The sequence below is a fragment of the Notolepis coatsorum genome (genome assembly GCF_963971535.1).
Source record: "Notolepis coatsorum genome assembly, chromosome: 1".
NCBI classification, from domain to species: Eukaryota; Metazoa; Chordata; class Actinopteri; order Aulopiformes; family Paralepididae; genus Notolepis; species Notolepis coatsorum.
Genome location: NC_140165.1, coordinates 308,914,147 through 308,937,172, shown reverse-complemented (window position 1 = coordinate 308,937,172; position 23,026 = coordinate 308,914,147). Strand labels below are relative to the sequence as shown.

General features: G+C 38.0%; 1 protein-coding gene across 1 annotated transcript; it reads right to left on the bottom strand.

Moving 5' to 3' along the window:
- Positions 1-7,655: 7,655 nt before the first annotated feature.
- On the bottom strand, positions 7,656-11,407 carry LOC311225883 (E3 ubiquitin-protein ligase TRIM39-like; the record flags this gene model as incomplete). Its single annotated transcript, XM_084311275.1, has 4 exons — positions 7,656-8,200; positions 10,218-10,272; positions 10,832-10,891; positions 11,015-11,407. 4 exons carry the CDS (start codon positions 11,405-11,407, stop codon positions 7,656-7,658), a joined length of 1,053 nt encoding a protein of 350 aa, XP_084167401.1.
- Between the last annotated feature and the right edge of the window lie 11,619 nt (positions 11,408-23,026).

The window sequence follows — 23,026 nt, the reverse complement described above, 5'->3', positions numbered from 1 at the left end:
GGTCATGAGCAGCATCAGCAAACACAGCTGCCCTGTGGCAGACTGACGGAATCATGTCTGCTATTCAGCGCCAACCACCATCAACAACCTTCATAAATACATTCAACATTATTAATGGAATAGGCTAACTACCAACTTAGCTGTAGCAGTTAGCTGTTATATGCAATCACATTTGTTTAACTACGGGGTAGTAGTTGACCGAGTTGTTAGCTTAAGCTAGTTAGCTGTGGTTATTTACAAACATGTAGATGAGACTAATCATATCGAGAACATGGCTAACAGTTGGGAATTCTAAGGTACATCTTATTTAAGCATGTAAAATGGCAACTAATCAATTCAATCAATTAGATTACCAATATTATATCAACATGAAAATTTGGAAGGGAACATAATAGTATTTTATTTTAGTATTTACTATTATAATATTAGTAGCCGATTAATTTGCAGCCCGTCCTAGGTTCTGATTGGCTCTCTAGGTTAGCACTTTAGCTTCTGATGCTGTGGTGGGCACTAGTCCTAACATTGCTAACTAAACTTTTAGTCAGAGAAAAAACTTCACGAGTCACGACTATTTATGTCCACGTGCTGTAAGGAATCAGGAATACGGAAAGCACATTGTCTTGTAATAGAATGACTGAAATCACTGCAAGACCTAGTATAGGCTAGCTAGCCCTCATGAACCGGCAGACACCAACAGTAGCATATGCACTAGGCTACTGCACGCACCTGTCATGTTACTGTTGGTTCCTTCCACTTGAACTTCATCATTATTAGCAGCAGCAGCTACTCTAACGAGAGCCCTTCCTCTACTAAACATGTCTGTAATTTTAGAACATTGTTCTGCGTCTTTTACTAGCAATTTTTGTTTTTTTATTCTAGCTTTTTCAGCTCCACTTTTTTTTTTTTTTTCGTTCTCCATTTCTGCGCTTCTATGCCTACTCGCGGTTGGGAGGAAACGTGAATCTCATTCACTGATGTCTCATGTCTCATTCAAGACAAAAACAAAAGCATGTCTTTCACTTAACACCAAGAAAACAGTGTCTATGATGTTCACAAAGTCACCAGTAGAGGTCACTCACTCTAATGTGTTTCTGGGAGAGGCGGAGCTGGACATTGTACATTAATTCGGGAGCATGTCTATGTTCCCCGGGTCCTATGTTCCCCGGGTCCTATGTTCCCCGGGTTCTATGTTCCCCGCTTTGATTGATTGACATTTTTAGACCACCAGCCCTGATTCCAAACTCTAACCGTAACCAGTTCGAAAGAGGGCCTAAGCTTAACCAGTTCGAAACAAGGCGGACATTCATAATTAATAAAATAATAAAAATTAATAAAAATGTCAATCTATTAATCAATCAAGCGGGGAACATAGGACCCGGGGAACATAGGACCCGGGGAACATAAGGATGATCCCATTAATTCAAGTATCTTGGGGTCACATTGGAGCCCACTTTGGTTCCGGCCCATCGGGATTCGTCCCGAACGTCCCGATGGCCAGTCCGCCACTGCTTGTGTATACAAACATATGGTTTGCTGGGGGAAGATGAGAATACCGTCATAACAATGTGTTGTTAAGTGCATGTACGTAAGTATGCAAATACACAAGGCATATTATTTTCTATTATGGAAATGTGATGCATGATATGGCATCATATTCCATTAGAGTACGTGCAGACAGGTGAGTGCAGAGCATACAAGCAGACACCCTGGAAACAACTCTTGTGCTTTGGTAATAATAATAATAATAATAATAATAATAATAATAATAATAATAATAATAATAATAATAATAATAATAATAATAATAATAATAATAATAATAATAATAATAATAATAATAATAATAATAATAATAATAATAATAATAATAATAATAATAATAATAATAATAATAATAATAATAATAATAATAATAATAATAATAATAATAATAATAATAATAATAATAATAATAATAATAATAATAATAATAATAATAATAATAATAATAATAATAATAATAATAATAATAATAATAATAATAATAATAATAATAATAATAATAATAATAATAATAATAATAATAATAATAATAATAATAATAATATTAATAAAAGTGGATGCATAGATTGAAAAATTACTGATCAATATGTATAATATTATCATCATATGTTAATTATTAATATTATTATTATTAATAATAATAATAATAATAATAATAATAATAATAATAATAATAATAATAATAATAATAATAATAATAATAATAATAATAATAATAATAATAATAATAATAATAATAATAATAATAATAATAATAATAATAATAATAATAATAATAATAATAATAATAATAATAATAATAATAATAATAATAATAATAATAATAATAATAATAATAATAATAATAATAATAATAATAATAATAATAATAATAATAATAATAATAATAATAATAATAATAATAATAATAATAATAATAATAATAATACTAATAATAATAATAATAATAATAATAATAATAATAATAATAATAATAATAATAATAATAATAATAATAATAATAATAATAATAATAATAATAATAATAAACTTTAGTTGTATAGCACCTTTCATACAAGAGTTGCAGCTCAAAGTGCTTCACAGCAGTAAAAAAGACACAGATCAAGAGCAATGCATAAAGTGCAGACATACATTTAGGCATACAATTTGCATAAAATTAGGATACAAATAGACAGCAGCAAAAAAGACAAAGTAATTTATAATAGTCGATCATTAATAATGATACATTCAAAACTGTTACACTTTAGTGTGACAAACCCAGGTATACAGGAGTTGAGCCTTTTAAATGGCTCACTCTGCTCTTGTGTGTGTGTTTCTAAAGGTGTTTTCACCTATACAGTATAACCCGTTTCAGAGGAACAACCCCCTTTAGATGCCTCTACGGGTCTATTAGCCGATGCGTTTACTAACGTTTACTCTCGGCTGGACCACATCGTGTCATTGTTTGACCCTGTGTGGCTATTAAATACTAATATCACAGATTAGTCTATTGAATACTTTTGCTGTGCCCGGCCAGGGGCTATGCCCCCGTGAGTGTACAGGTGCCTGCCTGTCTAGCTGAGTCACTGCTGTGGAGCACAGTGGAACCATGTACTCTGCACTCACTGATGGGGCCTTTTCACAGGTGAACACAGCTGCAGCCAGCGATGGGGGAAATATATCAACATGTACCCTGCTACACATTACAAATCCTCCTTCAGCATGTCGATCAACAATAAACTACTAAATACCAGTGGGAAGGAACTTCCTTCGGTCAATCCTCCTTCCAGTTTGCTGCTCCCAGCAGTTGGAACGAGATGCAAAAAGACAAATTGACTCCCCCTCACTACTTTTAAGGACTCTATCGCAGAGTTGTTTATACATATACTTAATCATATATTTAACTGTAATTTCACTGTTCTGCTTCATGTATGCCCCTTTGTAATTTGATTTAGTTGTTTGATGTGTTTTTGGCTCTTTTCCTTGTTACCCTTCCAGGGGACCTTTTGTCCTGTCATTGAAAATAAGAATTTGTTCTTAATTGACCTGCCTGGTTAAATAATGGTTACATAAAAATAAAAATTACTGTAATATATATTTTATAATATATATATTTTATTTTTTTATTCTACATACTGTAAATACATATTTGAAACAGGGATTTCTGAACACCCATGAATAAAGATAATTCATGTTTAACGCCATGTTAGAAAAAAAACTATTGAAAGAGTAAAGTAAAGAGTATGACAGGAGGTTGTGTAAACTGTTGAATGTCTTATTGCCCAGTTAGATGCTGTTTCACTTCATTTTCTGGTTTTAATTCCAGCTTTTGAATGGTTGCATATTTGGACACAAATATCCAGTATAAGGGCATAATGCACTCTAGGATTGGATGTGTGTGTGTGTGTGTGTGTGTGTGTGTGTGTGTGTGTGTGTGTGTGTGTGTGTGTGTGTGTGTGTGTGTGTGTGTGTGTGTGTGTGTGTGTGCATGCGTGCGTGCGTGTGTGTGTGTGTGTAGTAGATGATATTCCTTCAACAGGACATCCTGTACCATCTGCCCTTTCAGTCTGACCGGTGAATAAGTAAGGGATAATGTATAGCTACGAGGTCATTGTCGCAAAATAATTGACCGACACTGCGTTCTGGAACACTGAGGTGCAGCCTCGGGCTAACTTACTAACAATATACGTAATTCATTTTACACCATCGACAAGACGAGATCAAATGCAGACGCAGTTGTTCTGTTGCTCCTCTGTCATCGCCGGCAGGTGTGTGGACTTGATTGCACCTGATGTAGTGCAGCTGTGCATAATGGTAAAGCTTAGCTTTCGTGACTGCGATCAAAATGCTTGATTGTGATTGGTCAATAGCGCTCTGTTGCCCCTAACAGCGGTCATTATTGCGCGTTGCCCGTAGTAGCGGTGAATTATCAAGAAATAATTGACCGCTGTTAGGGGCAACCGAGCGCTATTGACCAATCACAATCAAGCATTTTGGCGAATGTTAAAACGCCATGGAATAACTATAAATATTCCACTGGTCTGAGAGCAATGTAATGAGCTACATATGGAGCCACTGATTTTTTCAAATCAGACTTTATTTACAGTGAATTTCCACACATTTCCTTGATGATTAGCATAAAATGTGTATGGAAAGCATTTCAAGTTATTATGTTGGGAGTTTTACAGGGTTGCATACTTCTATACCGGTGTAATATTGTGAGGACCAATTGACATTTCCGAAACCCGCCCTCTTTACTTGATCCTCCAATCACAACTGTCGTGCAACAGTTGTGATTGGAGGATCGAGGAAAAGAAGGCGGGGAGTGGGATCAATTGGATTTTGTGTGAATCAATTTGACAACTTCAACATCAATTTTAACTTAAAATATAATTTTTTTTAATAATACAAGGCTGTGATTCATTGGAATGACAATGAAAGAAAACGGTACAAATCACAGAGGGAAATCCAGGTGGAACGTAGATAAAAAAAAATGTTTTCTATCTACGTTCGACATTGGTCAATTATGAACTTACTGCATTTGTAAACATTTAGAGAAGAAAATGTTATTGTATTATTTTGATAGTCTTCAATATGTAACAAGTTAAGGCTGTCAAAGGTAACACGTTATTAGCGCGTTATCGCACAATTCTTTTAACGCCACTATTTTTTTTATAAAGTATTTCTATTTTTAAACTTTTTTTTTTACTAGACTTCACTCAGGTGTATTATTGATACTATGTTTATTTCTGACTCAATTATTTGAAATGTCTTCAAGATTTTGAATTTGATGCAAATTAGCAATGCATGAGGGTCATCCTTTTGTGTTAAATGCCTGCATAAAGCAAGCATTTGTTGACTCATGTTGATAAGAGTATTAAAACTTGAAAAAGATCAGTTTAAGATTTATAACAGATAACAAATATGCGATTAATTTGCGATTAATCGCGAGTTAACTATGGACAATCATTCGATAATCAGATTCAATATTTTATCGATTGACAGCCTTAGTAACAACATAATGTTTTTGTTTTTGTTTAAAAGAACATGTGAACTTTACTTATTGCACAACAACTTAATAATTCTATTCTAACCTTTGTGATACATGTGATGAAATATTCCCAAGTTCACTCGCTAGCTTGTTGACTTTAATTTATTTTATTCTTTAACTTTTATTTTAAATATAATACAAATTTAAATACTTTTGTCATAGGAAAGGAATCGATAGAAATGTTAACATTTCACAAGAGTGTGGAGTCTAAGAGAAAGATGTGAAATGATAAAAGAACATGATTGTTTAAGAAGAATTGCTGTATTGTGATTGTAATTGCGAATGAAGAATGCAGAAACCAATGACCATCTTGAGAAAAAAAGAAAAAAAAGTTTAAGATTTTTTACCGGCCAACATTTTTAAATATCTTTTTAGTATATTTCCATGAATTATATGTATTGTGTGTTTTCTCCACTCCACGCTATAGTAGTGCTTGTGCTAGCACACGAGATATGATTAATTAAATATATTTTTTATATAGCTATATACATATTTAAATCAATATATTCCTTTTGAATAAAATAGGCTCAGGAATCAGGATTGTTAAAGTTAATTAGCCTATTCCATGTCAATAGTATGTATGCACACACACACAAGAGGGAGAATAGCTTATAGCAGACTTAAAGGAAAACTCCAACATTTTGGGAAATTAGCTTATTTGCCGATCTAAGTTAGACAAGAAGATACATACCTTTTTTCTTCTCTGTGCATGCAGTAGGAGTAGGAAGACACGCACAGTTAGCCTATAGCTTAGCGTCAGTCACTGGAAGTAGGTTCCTCCATTAGCCTAGTTCCCAACGTCTTCCTACTCCTACTGCATGCACAGAGAAGAAAAAGGTATGCATCTTCTTGTCTAACTCCACGGTTCCCAAAATGTTGGTGTGTTAAGATACATATCTTTTTCTTCTCCGTGCATGCAGTAGAAGTAGGAAGACGCGCACCATTAGCCTAGCTTAGTGTCAGTCACTGGAAGTAGGTTCCTCCATTAGCCTAGTTCCCAATGTCTTCCTACTCCTACTGCATGCACAGATCTAGAAACATTTATGTATCTTCTTGTCTAACTCCAGGGTAAAATGGAGTTTTCCTTTAATGATTTCACAATATTTTTGCTAATAAATTGAAATATTTATTATCAACTATCCAGTTAGTGATAGTGTAACTTTTGGCTACTTCTTTGATAATTTTACAGAGATAAAGAGATTATTAAATGTGGTTCTTCCACACGCTACTGAGGCTCCTGACAAATGAATTGCCAATGTCTCGTTTCTTCCTTGTTACTGATAAGACTTCTATCCACCAAAGACCAAACATTAGTCAATAGCAACTGCAGAATAAGCTTTTCATTGGCAGATGATTTGGCAAATTTCTCATGGGCGCAACCCACAAATGAATGTTCCTTACAAATGGGGCACCATTTATAAAAGGAAATAACAGGCTTTCCAACAGTATAAAATGCATTGCCAAAAAGCAGTTCGAGAAATAATCCAAAAACAAATTTCCAAACATTTTGTTCCATGTTTAGTATTGTATACAAATGTTTAACATTTCTCATTTTCCCTCCATCAAGTTAGTATGAGACAATCCCTGTTAAAATTTTAAGAGGTTCAAATGATTTCTGATAAATGTAGACCCCTGTACATTTCACAAACACCATATCATTTTAACTCTCATCTGTAGTGTCGTCTCTAGGTCAGAAGGTACATCTGTATTGTTGTCTCTAGCTAGTGTCTATGACCCTGACCAAAGGCAGAAAATGTGACTACACACACCACCCACTGTCCCCCCTACATTGGCTCCAGTCCCAATACAGGCCACATCTGACTTTATAAAGTGCTTCTGCAAACAAAATACTGGTTTACACCACTGCATTCATCATTCCATTACGATAGAGACACGGCACATGCCGTCTGCGCCAAAGAGACAGGCCATCCATATTAGGCTCAACAAGATGCAGGCAGCAATGAAGTTATAAAAGTCTTTATTTAAAATACAAATTCATACATTAAAAAATTAAAATTAAAAAAAAACATAAAAACATTTTTAAAAGTGCATGCAGTAGACAAGACTAGTCCCCATGAGTAGTCTAGATCGACATGCCAATCCTGGCAGTCAGCGCGCCGACCCCCTTGTCTGGGCAGAAGGCTGGGAAGAGTCTCCCTTTATGAGAGTCTACAATGAGTTTGTAGATGCAGGACTCATTCCTGTAAAAACATAGGTAACCTCTGCCACTGTAACATATGCCAAGTGTCACCCTGGAAGTGTTATCCACCAGCCCCGGCAACGGTGTTCCACAGACTGTGAACTGGCCATTCAGGCACTCCAGGACCCAGAAGCCATTCTCAGGGAGAAGGCCGCCATACTTCTTCAACCTTGTGGCAGACTCAGTCGCCACGCCGACAAACCAGGAATGACCGGTGTTGAATCCCTCCCACGCATCGATCTTAACCTCCCAGTAGGACCGTTTCGCGGGGCAGAGGGCGTCGGAGCCGAGGATGCAGGGAATGCCTGTAAAGCGCCGAGCACTCGGGCAGAAGCTCTGGTTTCTCTTGTGGTTCACCCGGATGGTTCTGCCCTTGTTCAGGAAGATTAAAGATGGATGTGCCGTCGCCTGGTCATAAGTCACAGCAACTGGAGGTAGAACAATGAAAAGTGGTTAATTCTAGTAAAATAAGGACCATAAATTAACATTCGGGGTGGCAATAAACACCAGCAACAGATTCAAAATGATCCATTTGGTGCAAGAATTAATTAAATACTTTGCCAATGACAAAAAAGGTAAGCCATGGTAATGCCACCAACGTCACAGTCACACATTTTAAACATACAAGTAAAATCACATACAGTACCTGCACATTTCTCCACGGTTGCATGTTCTAAAAGGAAGGTAAACAAAGACAATACATCAAGTCGCATGGCATCAGGCTAAACTTGTACCGTTTAGTACATGCCATGTATATCATACCAGTTTGGGTACCACTTTTACTATACACACACCAGATTTTGTATTGCAACGTGTAATATAACAGATCGGGCATACAGACCCTCATCTGCACCAACTGTAAAATGAAATATAGAATCCATCGTTTCCATCATTAACCTGCCCATACCCAATCTATTTTACAGATTCTAATGACAGAAATCCATTAATCTTTCTGGGTTTCTCATTTTACGCCAGTCTATAATTATGCCAATCACTGCTGGGTTGCAATTCTTGTATGAAAAGTACTATACAAATAATTATACATCTGTACCAGGTTTAAAAAGGGTACCCTGCCTTACCCATGTCGGGAAAGGTATTGGTTTCCCTATCCATCACAGCCATAAAACGATTGCAGATATGTATGTAATGGAGTACATCAGGCGGATCAAGATGACACTGATCAAGATGAACTTTGATGGAGAGAAGAATCTAGAGGGGGGGGGGTGAAAATGGGTCCATGTCAAGTTGATAACTAAACAGCAATCACATTCCAGCAATAACCATCTACAGACACGGTTTTCCAAACTATTCATGTACAAGGTGAATGTCAGACATTTCATAATTTTTGGGAGTTTTCTGCATTTTTCTCCCATCCCAATTTGGTCGTTATGCCAATTTCCTTCCTGGTCGTTGCGTGCATTACCCCACCGTCGGTCTGAGGAGGGTGTAGACTATCACATGCCTTCTCCCAATACATGTGGAGTCGCCAGCCGCTTCTTTTTCACCCGACAGCGAAATCTGAATCGAGTTTCACTAGGGGAACGTAACGCGTGCAGAGGTTCACGCCATCTGCCCCAGATCCCCTCCCTGCTGAACAGGCGCCCCGACCGACCAATAGGAGTCGCAGTTTGCAATGACCAGGACACCTATCCCACCTACCAACACTGCCAATTGTGTTAGTAGGGACAACTGACCCAAGCTGGAGGTACCTCCGACAGCCCGATTCAATCCCCGAGTCTCTGCGGTGGTAGGAGAGTGCTTAGTCCACTGCACTACCCAGCCGCACCTACATTTCATTTTTAAACTGAAAGACCAACCCACCATATAGTAGGTCTCTAGATGAAGACAAGGAGTTATACTGTACCTTCAAGAAGCTGAAGTCATCCGTTAAGCCCCTATGAAGTAGGTTCCTCGTCCTAGTCCTGGTCTCCGTCCAGCACCGAAAGTCATCACAGCTTTCCAACTCAGTCAGCTTGAGTGTAAAACAAAAAACAGGACAGTTGATGATATGAGACAATTCAAACTGAATTATAGAGAAATGATGTTCACGAGGTACAGGGATGAGGAAGGGATTTGACATTGACTGGTGTTTTACATTTTTATATATACAATTTTGTTTTGCATATATATATTGCATATATATTTGTTTAAGATTTTAAATTAGTACACTCATTTAGTGGAAAAGTGTACTTTTTTTCGAACATGTAAAATGTTTTGCTTTTGTTTATTTATGTATTTTCCCATTTAATTTCTTGATCAATGATTTGTTTTGGTTTTATATTGTTTGTATTTACATGTTCGAAATAAAGATTTCAATCAATCAAAAATCTAAATTGCTACCAGTATAACCAAGTAAGCAGATTAGTGCAAATTGTTAAATCATGGCGTCAACCATTCTCTGGACGACCAACAGGTGAAGGTTCTTCATGTGTTGCGCAGAAGCACCAGTCAGGCTTGAACGAGACAACTCCAGGTCATGGGCCACACGCCGCACCCTGGCCTGTGGGAGGGATCATAGAGATTGAGCATAGTTATTAATTATTGAAAAACAGGTGACACAGCACTTCAGACTATTGCACCATCACTGTCCCTAAGAAGGCATCATGTGGACCAATTGTCATCTACTCACTAGATGTTCCGTGTCAACACTTCCTTTGGTCCATCCTCCTTCCAATTTGCTGCTCCCAGCAGTGGATGAGGTGCAAAATATGTTGATGGACAAATTGACCCCCCCCCCCCCCCCCCCCACTCACTACTTTAAGGATCTGCATCTCCCAGCCTTGAACTAATATTTATTCTGCTTCATGGATTACATACCATGTAATTTTATTTTGTAGTTTTAATTATTTCTCCAATCTCTGATGTATGCATAGTCTTTTATTTAGTTTGTCCCCTTTAAGAGGGCCTTTTGCCCTCTCGCCAGGTCATCATTGTAAGCAAGAATGTGTTCTTAATTGACCTGCCTGGTTAAAATATAACCCCTCATCTGGTTGTTTTAGTCAGTGCTACACAAAAGAAAAGTTGACACGGAATGGGCAGTCTTTAGTAACCCTCCTCACCTCAGAGCGTTCAACGTAGTTCAGAGCACCAAGTTTACCCTGGATCACTGGAAGCATCACCTGGGACGATATAGAAATATATGCAGGCATCGGATACATGTCACAAGAAAACACTTACAAAACGAATTACTTGCAGATTAACGTTTTATTAGAGTAATACAGTTACTACAGACATGACCTTACCTTCAGAGCCGTGGATATGGTCACAACATCATGTCCGTCTCCCTTGTGAGTCTGCATGGCACATGACTGACACAACATGACATCATGCTTCATACAGAAGAGGCTCAGCACACGGTGGTGCACTGGGCACATCGGCCTGTCCTCCGGTCGCCCTACAGGGGTGGACGTCATCCTGTAGGACTCAACAATGTCTTGCAGAACACAATTGACGTGCAAGGCTGGTCGACCCAAGAAGTCTTTCCGGCAGAATGGACAGCTGGTTCCGTAGCTCTGGTACATCTCCAAACAAGCCTTGCAGAAGGTATGGCCACACGGCGTGGAGACTGGCTCATTGAGCAGGTCTAAGCAGAGGGGACACTGCAGCGTCTGTGCAGCCTCAGCAATGGAAGCCATCTAGGGGTAGAGAGAAGTTACTTGGCTACATATTGGACCAGACAAAAGAGTCAGGGTGGAGGCTTCAACATCAAAAGGGCATCACAACAACTGAAACAGTCACTGGGGAAAGGTGCACACATTATGTATGGATGAAATATATCTTGATTTTGCCAACAGTAACCTACTGTATAACCTAATAAACCAAGGTCCTAAACATTATGCCAATATCAGTAACATACTACGAATTAAACAAGAGGGGGAAAAAAAATACATTTAGAAGAGGATACCTTCTTTTTTTCGTTACAGCCCTAAAATATATTTATTAAAAAGATCCTGACTCTTTTAAGTGAAACATAAAAAGATTTTCAAATATGGCACTTTGTGAGGGGTTCAATAAGCCTCCTTTGGGACTGTATACAGGAGCAGCCTTCACATGAGAGAAAGTGACATCGCACACATTAACATGAAGGCGCGAGTTAGCAAGGCATTAAGGTGCTGTAAGTAGCATTTATTTTGTTAAAATAATAGCTCTACATTCCAACAGCCATCACTTACAGATGTTGATAAGTAAGTTGGCTCTCCCAGTCCCACCCGTTCTGCAGTAAGAATAAAATAAATGTTACTATATGGTATCTCATCCCATCCCAACTTCACCTATAGTCAGGAGAGAACTCTACTGCAAAATGGTCACATTTGAAATAAACTAGTTAAAAGCAAATATGCTTGAAACAAGTAAGTTGGATATCTAGGATCCTCTCCCGATAGAATACAGGAAGGGAATACAGGAAGAGATATTCCAAAAAAAAGTCTGGTTACTGGAGGGAGGGACTGGGAGACCTATGCTACTGAACAAACTATCAGTGATTGTAGAATGTAGAGCCATATAACACATTTTAACTAAATAAATACCCTTTGATGATGTCTTTACTATTAATATTAGGTATTGGAATAGACTTAAATATAAACACATTTCAAACCTGTTCAGATAGTTGGCCCTCTTCAGTTGATGGGAATTAAGTTTCAGCAAAACAACCTACTGTGGAAGAGTGGAAGTGGACGTGTTTTACTTTAGTTACAATTAGCCTCCAAACATTAGCCTCCAAACAGATGCTAACAATCAGACTACAAACATTAGCATGTCACAGACACTAGTTAACCAATTAACCCTTCCAGAACCAGACAGAGCCAAGCAAACAGTCCCAACAGGAACTCCAACCAAATGCCAGCAAGAATCTAACAAATAGTTTAACAAAACAAGGCCAAATAACAAACAAAAACCAATAAAGTCAATCTCAAAAGGTCGACCAACTAAAGGCCCCAATTTGTCACAAACGGGTCAATTGTGACAAATAGGGAGTCCACATGTGAAAAGCTATTTCACAATGTAATTTATTTAAACCTATATAACAAACAATAATTTATATAAACAATGAATATGTATAAGATTCAGTGATGAATGCAATGTGTGGATGAGTGAAAAAAGTGTGGTGCAAGTAGGAATATTATAGCTCAAAAGGGTGGATAACCTGTTCATGGAGATGGAGAAGCAGAGAGAGAAGGTTAACGAGGGACATATACATATAGACAGCTCTCACTGCCCAGGTGAGTCCAATTGGGCTGACGAGCCACTCATTACCTGCTCTGGAGAGGCAGTAGACTCACCAATCAGCATGCAGAGTGGGGGCAGTCACACTGACAACAGCCCTCTATCTCTCACTCACAGACAACACACCAAAAGCTGGCTTTTTGAACACACAATCACAGAAACACCTGTCAGGTGTGACACCTGTGATGTCAGCGGTTACACCTCAGTGGTTTATGTAGGGAATAAACAACTATTTTCATATCAGAAGGACACACAGACCAACAGGTAACACTTATAAAGTAAAAATGGTAAAATTGTTACGTTAACACTATCAGTGCCGGCCTTGTTTTTTTTTTTACCCCCTTGAATGCCATCATCCACTTCAATGTTAGTGTTAACAACGCATGATCTATGTTTTAAATTATGGCTATGTGTCTAATATGCCCGTCGCTTATCAATGACTTGTTTGCAGTCAACATTGTCAAAACGGATTGTTTTTTAATCGGTTCATATTCTTTTTATAGCATTTCGAAAAGCTATCGTTCTCTCGAAAATTTCCGGAAAATTGAAAGATTCCCCCATAAACGGCATTTATTGGAATATTCTCAAATACACTAGACACGTTGTCATTTGTCGGCCTATTTATGAATAGTTTTCAAATAAACGCTAGATTATCGATAGTATATGTGTACTTATGCACGCTATAGAAGCGAGCTGGGAAATCTATTCTCTCATTTCCTCAACAGCACACACACACACACACACACATACACACACACGGCACATGCTGATATCTCAGTGAATACAGCTCTGATTATCCTAAAACTGGTAACATAGACTCCTTACCTTAGATCAGATGTTCTCCAACAAGATTATTCCAATTCCTGATCGCCATTCCAAATATCGATCGCGTTTATTGATTGATTATTGGCTGCTGTAAATATATATTCCACGCTGCTTTCCAACTCGCGATCACTTCCATGTTCATCAGACGGCTTGCCAGCACAGTGGATTGGCTCCACCTCCACAGATCCAGCAGTATAATCGAATGGCCTGCAGTTACACAGGGATAGACGACAGGGGGCGGTATTTTCCCATCTCAGCTCCTAGAGGCTCTGCTGTACCAACGGGAGACTCTGTTGATGAAATATGAATTCAGATGGCTAATAAAAAAATCAAACGACAATTCACGTCGTCGGCACTCAACAGGGGGCATGATAAGACGACAATACACGTCGACTGCACTCAAAGTGTTAATGTTTTTCCTGAATCAAGTGGAGGTCTCTCATAGGCCCGTTTAGGTGTCTTGGCTCTGCGTTGGCACCAATCTTTTATCATTTTTGCATTTGTATTTGTATACAGGGCTGTTTCTGACCATTTTGGTGCCCTAGGCCAGGCCCCCCCCCCCCCCCCCCTTTTGTAGATTTTTTTGTCAAATGAGTCGTGCAATAGTCAATTTTGGTGAGTTGTTTTTACACAATCCACTTATGACATTTAGGTAACATTAATGAACAAAGTGACAACTACACTATGTAAATTGTAAACCTCTTTTTTTTTTTTTATTCCAGTCGATCATAATGATCATGATTATACTACGGGGAGCTCACTGCGTTGAAGAGAGAGAGGTAGAGAGAGGAGATCGATGCTCTCTCTCTCTCTCTCTCTCTCTCTCTCTCTCTCTCTCTCTCTCTCTCTCTCTCTCTCTCTCTCTCTCTCTCTCTCAATTCAATTCAAATGGGCTTTATTGACATGGGAAACATACGTTTACATTGCCAAAGCCAAACAAAACAAAACAATCAAACAGAGAAATCAAAAGAAATCGGTACATTACAGAAGGAATTTCTTGTACAGTCTTTATGGTGGTTGTATTCCGTTGGATGTCCTTTTTCTTGTCACAGCAGCTCACAAATCTTGCTGCTGTGTTTGCACATTCTTGTATTTCTCCCACTAGGTATGGGAGTTTTGAGTTATTGTCCATGTTTTCAAAGTCTCTTTGGGTGTTTACAATTTGTGGGAAGTATATGTCTCTGATGTCTTGGTATAGTGGGCAGGTTGTTAAGAAGTGGAGCTCGGTTTCCACCTCATCTTGTGTGCATCTCTCTCTCTCTCTCTCTCTCTCACACACACAGCATTAAGTATGTCACGTGGAATCCCAAGCAGATCAGACCTAGTATACAGTATATGAATAACATATGAGTACAGCATATTTTGCATATTGTTAAAAGAGCCAAGGCTGGCTTGTGTAAATTAAACATATGACTTACCATCAGAAGAGTTGACATTCAGCTGTCCACAACAAAACAAATAAGTGTTTCATATCCTTTACTCCATTGTAACTGTTACAATGTTACTACTAAACATAAACACACCATCACCACCACTAATATCTTTAAGAAAAAAATATTTGTATTAGAACTGAATGTATCAAATTAAATAACACATTTTAAATTGCAATTATTATATATAACAAGATAATCAGTAATAGAATTAAGGCAAATGATAAAATAAAACAAACATTAAATGATAAAACTATAAACAATATAATTAACATTAACAAAATAATGTGTGCATTTTGTGTCAGGTGCATTTATTATAGATCAGTTATGCATTTGTCTTCCAAATTTAACCCGACAAGTATTTGCATGTTAAGTGCAGTCAATTTTAATCGATCAGGAATTGAGGAGGACTGTGGAGAGAGAATCCCTGACTCAATATCTTTGGGAACTATAAGAAAAAAATGTATTACTGAGATGGTAAACAAATGCATGAACAAAACTTCAACAGATGGAGACAACATTGATATGACCCTGGTAAAGAATATAATTGAGGGAATTGTGGATCCATTAACTCACATATTTAATCTTCCATTCAAAATGGGAACATTTCCAGAAAAAATGAAAATTGCTAAAGTTATCCCAAAGCTGGAGATAAACACATCTTCACCAACTACAGACCGGTATCATTATTATCACAGTTCTCAAAAATACTTGAGAAACTATATGATGAAAGACTGGCCAAATTCATTGAAAAATGTCAAATATTAATGGATAGTCAGTATGGTTTCAGAACAGCTAGATCTACTTCCATGGCATTAATGGAGCTACAGTAGTAGAACAAATAACCACATGTATAGAGAGAAAGAAATATGCACATTGTATATTCATTGACCTTAAAAAAGATTTGATACAATAGATCATGAGATTCTACTTAAAAAGATGGACAGGTATGATGTCAGAGGGGTCGCATTTGAATGGCTTAAAAGCTATATTAGTAATAGACAGCAATTTGTTCAAATATGCCAGAACAAGTCAAGGTGCTTAAATATTACCTGTGGTGTCCCACAGGGGTCAGTGTTGGGACCCTAATTGCTGCTGGAAACCACACATAAAATATCTATGCTAAAAAATTGCGAAAAGCTGGGGAATTCTGGGTAAAATGAAATACATCTTAAATCAGAAATCACTGTACACTCTGTATTGCACACTCATTGTACCCTACCTCCTCTCATATTGTGTTGAAGTTTGGGGAAATACATATAAAACCAACCTACAAAAGATATGCACACTGCACAAAATAGCTATAAGGATTGTACATCATGCTGGTTATAGAGATCATACCAATTGTTTATTTGTTAAAAGTCAAACTCAGAAATTTAAAGATTTGGTTAAATTCAAAACTGCACAATTCATGTTTAAAGTAACACAAAATATAGTCCCGAGCAACATACAAAAATGTTCATGGGCAGAGATGGGGGTTATAATCTAAGAGGGGAATTTAATTTAAAACAACCTATTGTCTGTACAAAAGCAAGTCCATCTCAGTTTGTGGGGTATCCATTTGGAATGGCCTTGATGTAGCAATAAAAACAAGTACTATTATACTACACTTCCTTAACAGATCGGCTTGGGAACATTCACTTCTGTTTAAACAATGAAATGGGACTCTACTTTGAGCAGCCTTAAAATATGACACACCTTGACTTCCTTCCTTGCTAGACACATCTCTGTTAATACTCATCATAGCCAGGCCATTGAGACTGTCCTGTGACATTGTAAACATTGTCAAGTTTTATTTATTTATTTTTTATTTTTTTTAAACCTTTCTCTGATTTTCTGTGTCAGTGGATTTATGTACTGGTGTGTGGACGTAGGTGTTTGTAGTGTCTGTATTTCAGGATGTGTGGTATAAAAAGAAAAATACATACAATAATATTCCATTTTATAGACAAAAGAATAAAAAAGGAATAACACATTAAAAACCCTTTGGTCACTACTCCCAGCTTCTGCTACTTATGATCCACCTCTTTATAGCCAATTTAAAAGTGGAGAAGGGGTTTATGGGCTTCAACTCCATTGGTAGGCTATTCCATTGTACTGCTGCTGAATATAGGAATGAGTTCTGGCCTATTTTCCTATTGCATCTCACTGGGACGATGTCTGTAGGACTCCCCCTGGTGGCATGTCCGTGTACATCCCTTACCATGTTAAAATATCCACTAAGATATTGAGGGACAGTATTCCCGAGTATCCTGTGTGTTGGGTTTTAATTGAGAGACCCTCTCAACCCGGAGCCATGAGGCTGTTAAAATGTGTGTGTAAGGTGAGTCCTGGGTTGGAGTTTTAAAATCATTCTAACTAATTTGTTCTGAGCTAATCTCTAGCTCAGAACAGCGTTAGCAGCTAAAGTTAGTTAAGGTTTTTACCACGACGGGCATATAAAGCATGTTACTCATTTATTGGACCCATTGCTCACGGTCTGACAACAGGGGCAAAAACAAGCTCATTGATGGATGTAATAACAGATGGTATCATTAAATGTGGTTCCACACGTTACTGAGGCTCCCGACGCTCTCTGGAGCGTAACAGTAAGAAGCATTTTGTATAAAAGTATTCTGTACTTCTGTATGACAACTATTAAAGAAACTTGAAACCTTAACTGTTAAATTAATTGCCAATGTCTCGTTTCTTCCTTGTTACTGATATGCAGGGCTTGACGTTGACACCTGCCCACGGCTAGGGAAAATGCTGAGTGGCTAGTGAGCCAAAAAGTTAACGTCAAGCCCTGCTGATAGACTTCAATCCACCAAAGACCAATCATGAGTAAATAGCAACTGCAGAAGAAGCTTTTCATTGGCAGAAGATTTGGCAAATCTCTCATGGGCGCAACCCACAAATGAATGTTCCTTACAAATGGGGCACCATTTATAAAAGGAAATAACAGGCTTTCCAACAGTATAAAATGTATTGCCAAAAAGCAGTTAAGAGAAATAATCCAAACACAAATGTCCAAACATTTTGTTCCATGTTTAGTATTGTATACAAATGTTTAACATCTCATTTTCCCTCCATCAAGTTAGTAGACAATCCCTGTTAAATTTTAAGAGGTTCAAATGATTTCTGATAAATGTAGACCTCTGTACATATCGCAAACACACCATACAATCATCATTTTAACTCCCATCTGTAGTCGTCTCTAGGTCAGAAGGTACATCTGTAGTGTTGTCTCTAGCCAGTGTCTACGACCCTGACCAAAGGCAGAAAATGTGACCACACACCACCCCCTGTCCCTACATTGGCTCCCAATCCAGGCCACATCTGACTTTATAAAGTGCTTCTGCAAACAAAATACTGGTTTACACCACTGCATTTATCATTCCATTACGATAAAGACACTGGCACATGCCGTCTGCGCCAAAGAGACAGGCCATCCATCATTAGGCTCAACAAGATGCAGGCAGCAATGAAGTTATAAAAGCCTTTATTTAAAATACAAATTCATACATTTAAAAAAACCAAACACATAAAAACATTTTTAAAAGTGCATGCAGTAGACAAGACTAGTCCCCATGAGTAGTCTAGAACGACATGCCAATCCTGGCAGTCAGCGCGCCGACCCCCTTGTCCGGGCAGAAGGCTGGGAAGAGTCTCCCTTTATGCGAGTCTACAATGAGTTTGTAGATGCAGGACTCATTCCTGTAAAAACATAGGTAACCTCTGCCACTGTAACATATGCCAAGTGTCACCCTGGTAGTGTTATCCACCGGCCCCGGCAACGGTGTTCCACAGACTGTGAACTGGCCATTCAGGCACTCCAGGACCCAGAAGCCATTCTCAGGGAGAAGGCCGCCATACTTCTTCAACCTTGTGGCAGACTCAGTCGCCACGCCGACAAACCAGGAATGACCGGTCTTGAATCCCTCCCACGCATCGATCTTAACCTCCCAGTAGGACCGTTTCGCGGGGCAGAGGGCGTCGGAGCCGAGGACGCAGGGAATGCCTGTAAAGCGCCGAGCACTCGGGCAGAAGCTCTGGTTTCTCTTGTGGTTCACACGGATGGTTCTGCTCTTGTTCAGGAAGATTAAAGATGGATGTGCCGTCGCCTGGTCATAAGTCACAGCAACTGGAGGTAGAACAATGAAAAGTGGTTAACTCTAGTAAAATAAGGACCATAAATTAACATTCGGGGTGGCAATAAACACCAGCAACAGATTCAAAATGATCCATTTGGTGCAAGAATTAATTAAATACTTTGCCAATGACAAAAAAGGTAAGCCATGGTAATGCCAACAACGTCACAGTCACACATTTTAAACATACAAGTAAAATCACATACAGTACCTGCACATTTCTCCACGGTTGCATGTTCTAAAAGAAAGGTAAACAAAGACAATACATCAAGTCTCAAGGCATCAGGCTAAACTTGTACCATTTAGTTTTATACATGCCATGTATATCATGCCAGTTAGGGTACCTTGTGTATAGTTACTTTTACTATACATACACTTCAGATTTTTTTATTGCAACGTGTAATATAACAGATAGGGCATACATGCCCTCATCTGCACCAACTGTAAAATGAAATATAGAATCTATCGTTTCCATTAACCTGCCCATACCAAATCTATTTTATAGATTCTAATGACAGAAATCCATTAATCTTTCTGAGTCTCATTTTACGCCAGTCTATAATTATGCCAATCACTGCTGGGTTGCAATTCTTGTATGAAAAGTACTATACAAATAAAGATTATACATCTGTACCAGGTTTAAAAAGGGTACCCTGCCTTACCCATGTCGGGAAAGGTATTGGTTTCCCTATCCATCACAGCCATAAAACGATTGCAGATATGTATGTAATGGCATACATCAGGCGGATCAAGATGACACTGATCAAGATGAACTTTGATGGAGAGAAGAATCTAGAGGGGGGGGGTGAAAATGGGTCCATGTCAAGTTGATAACTAAACAGCAATCACATTCCAGCAATAACTATCTACAGACAAGGTTATCCAAACTGTTCATGTACAAGGTGAATGTCAGACATTTCATAATTTTTGGGGGTTTTCTGCATTTTTCTCCCATCCCAATTTGGTCGTTATGCCAATTCCCTTCCTGGTCGTTGCGTGCATTACCCCACCGTCGGTCTGGGGAGGGTGTAGACCATCACATGCCTTCTCCCAATACATGTGGAGTCGCCAGCCGCTTCTTTTTCACCCGAGAGCGAAATCTGATCTGAATTTGAGTTTCACTGGGGGAACGTAACGTGTGCAGAGGTTCACGCCATCTGCCCCAGATCCCCTCCCTGCTGAACAGGCACCCCGACAGACCAATAGGAGTCGCAGTTTGCAATGACCAGGACACATATCCCACCTACCAACACTGCCAATTAGGGACAACTGACCCAAGCTGGAGGTACGTCCGACAGCCCGATTCAATCCCAGAGTCTCTGCGGTGGTAGGAGAGTGCTTAGTCCACTGCACTACCCAGCCGCACATACATTTCATTTTTAAACTGAAAGACCAACCCACCATACAGTAGGTCTCTAGATGAAGTCAAAGAGTTCTACTGTACCTTCAAGAAGCTGAAGTCATCCGTTAAGCCCCTATGAAGTAGGTTCCTCGTCCTAGTCCTGGTCTCCGTCCAGCACCGAAAGTCATCACAGCTTTCCAACTCAGTCAGCTTGAGTGTAAAACAAAAACAGGACAATTGATGATATGAGACAATTCAAACTGAATTATAGAGAAATGATGTTCACGAGGTACAGGGATGAGGAAGGGATTTGACATTGACGGGCGTTTTACATTTTATTTTATATATACAATTTTGTTTTGCATATATTTGTTTAAGGTTTTGAATTAGTACGCTCATTGAGTAGTGGAAAAGTGTACTTCTTTTCAAACATGTAAAATGTTTTGCTTTTTTTATTTTTTTTCCATTTAATTTCTTGATCAATGATTTGTTTTAGTTTTATATGGTTTGTATTTACATGTTCGAAATAAAGATTTCAATCAAAAAAAATCTAAATTGCTACCAGTATAACCAAGTAAGCAGATTAGTGCAAATTGTTAAATCATGGCATCAACCATTCTCTGGACGACCAACAGGTGAAGGTTCTTCATATGTTGCGCAGAAGCACCAGTCAGGCTTGAACGAGACAACTCCAGGTCATGGGCCACACGCCGCACCCTGGCCTGTGGGAGGGATCATAGAGATTGAGCATAGTTATTAATTATTGAAAAACAGGTGACGCAGCACTTCAGACTATTGCACCATCACTGTCCCTAAGAAAGCATCATGTGGACCAGGGGCGTTTTTAGGGTTAGAAAACATTGGGGGCTTCAGCCCAGGGGGGTGGAGGGGGGGGTCACCCCCCCCCCCCCTTTTTTTTTTTTTTTTTTTTTTTTTTTTAAGCACAGAAATACGCAATTTTAGATTAATTAGAGATGAATACTGAATAACTAGAATCATTAGAGGTTCTCAAAGTGAGGTCCAGGTCCATGAGAGGGATATGGGCAGTCCCTAGAAAATTCAAAGTTAACAGGACCAAATCATCAGTTTCTTATTTATTTATTTATTTAGCCAGATAAAACATTGATCTGGTCCAAGAAGCCCCAACAGGAGTACAAATATACATATATACACATATATATACATATAATATATACACATATACACGAATAACAAAATAAAAACAGTTAATTGTAGATACACAATCAGGTTTAAGCACTATAAAAATGCAGCAGGTGAGTTCACCTGTCTTCAACCAAAATGGAAGGAGAGTGAAGTACTGTACACAGAGAACATGAAAATATACAATACATTCACCAAACACTACACAAGACAACCAATGATGCAGACTGATGAAAATATACATTTTCTCCCATTTTCCCAAATCAGTCAACATGGAGAATCACAACAAAAAATTATCTTGCCAGGTCCAGCTAGGCAAAGAGATAATGTCTAGTATTTTCTGTTTACATTTTTTCAAAAAAAAAAAAATTGTGTTACTGTAATTTTAACCTGTACTGGATACAGTATTTTATGTTTGTCTGATATTTGCTGAGCTTACAGTGTTATGCACATAGTAGCATGAAAACTGGGACATGTATTGTTGTGATTCTCCATGTTGAAATGTTGACTGATTTGGTTATATGGAGAGAAAATGTTATTTTTTTCATCAGTCTGCATCATTGATTTGGGTATATGTAGATAAATAAATTATATTTTCATCTGTCTACAGCATTGGTCTTGTGTAGTGTTTGGTGAATTTATTGTATATTTGCACATTATCTGCGTACTTCACTTACAGTACTCTAATCACTGAGAAGTAGAATTGCTAAATGTGTTTTAGGTTAAGCACAGCAGTGTGTGTAACTGGTTCAAACAGAATTAAGTCATTATGTAACGTGTGTTTCATATGGTAACAAAATTAGTGTATGGTTTTGACAAGTGTTTAATTTAGCAAAGGATCTGAGGTGTTCTGATAATTGTGTGTGTGGTTGTGCTAATTGTGTGTTTTGAAACACCGGGCCCCGTTTTCAAAATCATGCTTAGGCAATCGAATGCATTTGATTTATAAGGCGCCTTTCAGGACACTAAAAAAAAAGTCCACAAATCGGTGAATGAAAGAATTATAGGATCAAATGAATACTTACTAAAAATGTTTAAAAGTACTAAAAACCAACAAAAAATACCAAACACTAACAAACATTCAGCACAGACAATGGGGATGCTGACAGAAAAAAAAAAAAAAAGTAAAAAAAAAAAAAAAAA